The sequence below is a fragment of the Vitis vinifera genome, chromosome 7 (genome assembly GCF_030704535.1).
Source record: "Vitis vinifera cultivar Pinot Noir 40024 chromosome 7, ASM3070453v1".
Lineage (NCBI taxonomy): Eukaryota > Viridiplantae > Streptophyta > Magnoliopsida > Vitales > Vitaceae > Vitis > Vitis vinifera.
Genome location: NC_081811.1, coordinates 8,310,787 through 8,316,403, shown reverse-complemented (window position 1 = coordinate 8,316,403; position 5,617 = coordinate 8,310,787). Strand labels below are relative to the sequence as shown.

At 34.8% G+C, this 5,617-nt stretch overlaps 1 protein-coding gene across 3 annotated transcripts; it reads left to right on the top strand.

Moving 5' to 3' along the window:
• The first annotated feature begins 960 nt into the window (after positions 1–960).
• LOC100263553 (dihydroneopterin aldolase 2) lies at positions 961–4,791 on the top strand. Of its 3 annotated transcripts, none has more exons than XM_059737988.1 (4): positions 961–1,223; positions 1,337–1,428; positions 3,671–3,875; positions 4,418–4,791. In XM_059737988.1, the coding sequence occupies exons 2-4, from the start codon at positions 1,410–1,412 to the stop codon at positions 4,620–4,622; spliced, it is 429 nt and encodes a 142-aa protein (XP_059593971.1). In that variant the 5' UTR covers positions 961–1,223; positions 1,337–1,409; the 3' UTR covers positions 4,623–4,791. The 3 variants fall into 3 exon arrangements, with proteins under 3 accessions (XP_059593971.1, XP_059593972.1, XP_010652439.2); XM_059737989.1 differs by having other exon boundaries at positions 1,036–1,223; positions 1,319–1,428; XM_010654137.2 differs by having other exon boundaries at positions 1,036–1,223; positions 1,313–1,428.
• Positions 4,792–5,617: the final 826 nt, after the last annotated feature.

The window sequence follows — 5,617 nt, the reverse complement described above, 5'->3', positions numbered from 1 at the left end:
GGGCTGACTCTAGGCTTAAATATTATTTCCGCTCAGAACCTTTTTATTTACGGTGATGAAGACTAAACAACCAAAGTAAAATCTGAGAAGCAGTCTAATTGACCAGCTGCTCGGAGATCCATCCAGGCATCTACGTCTACCAAGATCCTGGCTTCACCCTATGAAAATCCATGGAACCTCAAGCCTCTTAGTATGAGCTTGTCTCCCTTCATCATCATCATCATTGGATGAAACACCACAACCAAGACGGTTGGACCCACTAAACATACTTAGCAAATTTATCTATTTCAAATGTAGAATGTGAATGGGTATAGAAATGTTTCCAAAAATATTACCAGTCCTAAATTGAATTCGTAACCCAAGTCATAACTTTTAATGTGAGATTATTGGTATTATAATTTTTTTATTAAATATAAAAAAACTTGTTACATAAAGGAAAATAATGTTATATAATAGAAATATTTCTTGTTTTTTTTGCTATTAAACTTTTTTTTTTAATCTACAGCTGTTTAAATAAAATTAGTGGAACAAACATATAAACAAAAAATTCTTATTAATTTTTTTTTTAAAAAATTTAGGGTATGTTGGGTAATTATTTATTAAAACAGTTTTTTTTTCTTCAAAATAAAAAACTTGGAAAACTCATTTGATAATCAAAAATTGTTTTTTGTTTTGTTCTTAAGAAGAGAAAATATGATACTTTTAAAGAACATCTATTAATTGATTTCACTTATTTTGTGAGGACTATTTTAAAAAATAATTATATAAATACATAGAAGGATTAAAAATAAAATATTATATGTAAAAATTATTTTTAAACGAATTTAAAATAGATTAAAAATATTTTAGGTTTTCAAATAGGTAAAACATCGTCTATAATGGTTTTCAAAAATAATTAATATGGGGCTGACTTATGCGGAAAAATAGAATAAAAAACTTTGGTTCCTTGGTGAATGGCCTTTTCTTATTCAAATGATGACACTTTAAGGTGATGTAAAAAGAATCTAGGTCTCCAAGAATATCAACGAGGTTCCCTCCCATTTAGCAATGTCATATTATAATTTTTTTTTTTTTCACTTGATGAAAATGAAAAACAAATAGAGGGAGGGTTTTACAAGAGAGGCCTGATTGCAAGGCTTGGTGGGTAAGGTAGAAAACATCAGGAGAGAGCACACAGAGCTCCTGAGCCTTTTCCCTTCTCCTGTGTCTGCCTCTGCCGCCAGGTATGCCCACCTCTATCTACACTTCCTTTCTTCATCTTCATCTTCTTCCGAATTGCCATGTAAGTCAGTGATAGAATTAGAAGGATCAGTTTCAGTCAATTGCCTCAACACAGGGTCCTCCGGCGGAACTTCCCATCTCTCCGGCACGGCCACAGCTTTTATCTAGCGAGAATTGGAGTCATAACCATGGAAACATCCCTTGGTGGTAAGTGGAATGCTAGGCATAAGAAATTTTCGTTTCTCGTTTATGGGGTTTTTTTTTGCCGTTAGAAGATTCAATATTCTTTTGTATTGGTCTATTGTCTCCTCTGACGAAAAACCCTAGTTATACGCTACAGAAGTTGTCATGGGTTTCTGTAGAACTTTGTGTTTGTGTACAATTCATCATTTGTAGGATTTTAATGGCTTCATTGTTTGGCTTACATTTTGGAGAAAAGGAAAGATTCAGATTTGTTCATTAGAACTAATCAAAGAAATGGCTCTTCAAAAATGTTTTTTTTTTTTGTATTGATTTTCATGTTATGATTTTAAATTATCAAGGGGATGTAGAAGACACATTTCTTCTATATAAGATTGGTGATGCTTGTTCATAGGGCTCTAGTCCTGTAGAAAATAGTCCTTTTTCAGGGAGTTAGATTTTTGTGTGTGTGTGTGATTGGAAGAGAATTCTGAATTGTTGGATATTTAGCATTTTAAGGGGAAAAGGTGAAACAAGAATCTCAAATCTATTGAGATTATTTTTAATACATGAGGGAAGTGGACAAAAATGTAGTATGTTAATTGGGTGAATAACATATTACTAACTGGTTTACTCTGAATCAACTTGATGCCCAAGTTTATGAAAAATTAAGAACTTTCTGTTAAAAGCTTTGAAACTGACCTTCACAAGGCAGTTTCATCACTTGGTCCATCTGGTGATGTAGAAAGCCCTCCCAGTTGGAGGGGTCTAGGGACATATGCTTAAGTTGACTTTGACAAGATCTTAACCATCAAACAATTACACAAGTTTGGAAAATTCCAAATACCCGCTGCATTTTTAAGGAAGAATCTCAATTGGTAATGTTTTCTTCTGGCTAAAATGTTTGATGGTTATGTGGAGCTTTCAGTGATCATTGTCTTGTAATCTAAAGAGCTGCTATGCTCCAATTTTTGTTATTTGGTGTGAGCTGAAGGAGCATAATTTTAAATTTATTTTTTTTGAGGGTTGTAGGTTCCCTTTCTCCTTGGCTAAAGTTTCGTTGGTCATATGGAACCACCAGCGACTTCCTTTAGAAATCCAAAGAGTCACTCTGCTCTCCACTTTTTGGCTTTGGGTCTAATCAGCAGCCATAATAGGAAAGTTTCAGAGAGCATAAAGTTTTATATTATTAAAAATTGTCTTTTACTTTTTAATCTCTTACAGAATAGTGGGAGACACTTGTAAATGCCTGTCTTTGTTAAATTTTTATCGACTCTTTGCTCTCTTAATCTTTTGTAGTGACAGACAGATTTAGAAGAAGGTCTTTCTTACATTTTTGTAGACCTTTTTTCCCTCTTAATTTATTATTTTAAGATTGTATATGTTTCCTAAACTTGGGGTTCACTCTTTCTTTTCACTACATTTCCTGTTGTCGTAATATCATAGATCCTGCCATTCTCCACTATAATTCTGATTTACTGGCAACATTAATTATGCATCTTTGAGGAGATGTCTTTGATGGGCATTTGCATATTCCATTAGGATTTAATGCCACATCCTTTTTTCTGTTTTGGTTGATTAAATGTGCCAAGCAAGAGATTGGATAGCTTCTGTTCTTTAAGCAACAAATCAAGCTACTGAATAACCGTCTACAACTAATGATACTGATATTGCATTATGAAGAGATGCTTAGATGCTTTTGTATGCTTTCTGATAAGCATGGGAAGATTCAAAGGAATATCTATAGGGCTAATTCAATGTCTGAGATGATCTTTTGCTGGATTAAATGGTTTATTGAGTGGGTTTAGGAGTTTATGCAGTCTGTAGGACATATTCCCCACATCTATTTGTTCAGAAGCTAAAAGTAAAGTTGTCTATGAAGAATGATTTTGAGCTGTCAAAATGTTCACCAGAAGAATGTGAAATTATAGGCTGGTCTCTTAATTTTATTGGTTTTCTTCCATATGTTAATGCTTTATTTCTATGATATTTTATTTGTGATGTAAGTTTCACTGAATTCACTCTTGGCCCATCAACAGTCATGAGTCTTCATCAGTGACATCAGTTGAGGTCAGGAGTTCAAGTCATGAGGGGATTTAAAGGGCTAAGGAGGAATAGTTCTGATGCTTGTCTGATATTATTGTGTATGCAAAAAAATAAAAACTCTTTGATCATTGGAATAAATACATTTCCTAAGCATCGAAGTGGTCCATGCAAGCATAGTTTAGTTTGCTGATACATGATTTTTAACAATAATGATTCTCATCAGGAGCAATGGTGGACAGTGGAGAGATAATGAAGGGAGACAAACTCATATTAAGGGGCTTGAGGTTCCATGGATTTCATGGGGTGAAGCCAGAAGAGAGGAAGCTAGGTCAGAAGTTCTTGGTAGACGTTGATGCTTGGATGGATCTCCGAGCAGCTGGTAGATCAGACTGCTTGTCAGATACAATCAGCTATACAGATATTTATCGGTGAGCAACCTTTACAATAACCGAAACAGGGAAAATCTGTTAAGCTGCAATAATGAAACCCCAAGAAATTGTGTTTGGTTTCAGTAGCTCATATACAGCCTACCAGGCTTAAGCCATCCCATACTTCACTGGGACTTCATTGAATAGAGACATTGCTCAAAACCATTTAATCTTTGGCATTTCTTACCATGGTTAATAGCGTAATGCTATCTCTGAGTGACCTTCCTGATCACTCCTCATTCATTTAGTAAGTTAAATACTGTTAAAATTTCATTAATTTAAAAAAAATGATCTCTTCAGTTGGTATTAAGAATTCATTCTAGGAATTCTGCAAGAATAGCATTCTCCAGTTTAATAATTATAACCCTGATAATTGAGTAATAGACATCACTCGTTGAACAAAAATCACCTACTATAGGTGCCTGTATAGTTTTTCCATGACCAAATTTTTTATTTATTAAAAACATGCAATTTTGTATTAATTTTATCTTTATTTTGCTCGCCATATGTGAGGTATGCTCCTAACATGTATACATGAGCAGCATTGTTAAGGAAATTGTGGAGGGACCACCTCAAAATCTTCTAGAGTCAGTGGCTCAACTCATTGCCTCTACCACTCTAACCAAACACTCACGCATATCTGCCATCCGTGTGAAAGTTGGAAAGCCTCATGTTGCTGTCCAAGGCCCTGTTGATTATCTGGGCGTCGAGATTTTGAGATATAGAAGTGTTGATGCACAAATTTGAGCTTTTATATGCAACTTCCATACATGATGCACTTTGAGGCCTAATGTCATTTTTGTGTTGCACATTTCTGTATTCCTGTAAGTTTGTTTTGTGAGTTTGAGCATGATTAAATTTAATTTGTCTTGAGTGAATGGTTCTTTATGCGAAGTGATTTTACTTTGGTTGTTTACATCAACTAGTTTATCTGTATGCTGGTGTTCTTTTATATGCTTGGGAACAGGGATATATGTTGACATTAGACACAAATCAAGTAAAGGCTTAAAATATAACCTCTAGGATCACATAAAAGGGGCACAAGAAAAACCCTGATCTAAAATCCATTGGGCAAGAAAGATGTACGTTGTACCTTACTAACCCATATAACTAACCAAAAAACCCTAACATCCTACCTTACTACCCCATGTAGCCAACCAAAAAGCCCTAACCAGAGCCATCCCCCAAGAAAGAAGCTAGCCTTATATGACACCAGGAAAGCCCATAGCCCTCTAACAAGAAAGGATAGGGCAACTTCGAGACACAATGATCTATAGTAGGATCTAATTAGAAAATACCCTCATTGGAGGCCTTCCACACTAGCTTGTTTGTAAGATCTCTAATGTCAATGCAAGAATCCCACATTTATTTATACATGCTAATGACTCTATTATTTTTTGTAGGAAAAGATTAAGCAATGCATCTCTTATATATTCTCCTCTCTTTGGAAGTTGTTTCAAGGTAGAATGTTCATTTTCAAAATATTGAGCTTGTGCCAACAGGGGTGAGGTTATAGAAAGGTTGAGTGTAGAGTTATAATGCAGGTAGAGTCTTTGCCATCTTCTCTTTCTAGTTCACCACATGAAACAAAGCTAGTGTGGGACTCAATAGTTGAGTAAGTGTAAAAGCAGCTGGTCAATTAGATTCATATTATTTTAACTGCTAAACCAAGTTTTCATGCTTACTTTTATCATCCTAGCATCAATAACAAAGAAGCTAGAAACTTACCAGGGCAGCTCAAT

Excerpts from the sequence above, each read along its gene's own strand:
- LOC100263553 (XM_059737988.1), top strand. Across the intron at positions 3,876-4,417 it reads AGCTATACAGATATTTATCG|CATTGTTAAGGAAATTGTGG; the intron begins GTGAGCAACCTT and ends ATACATGAGCAG.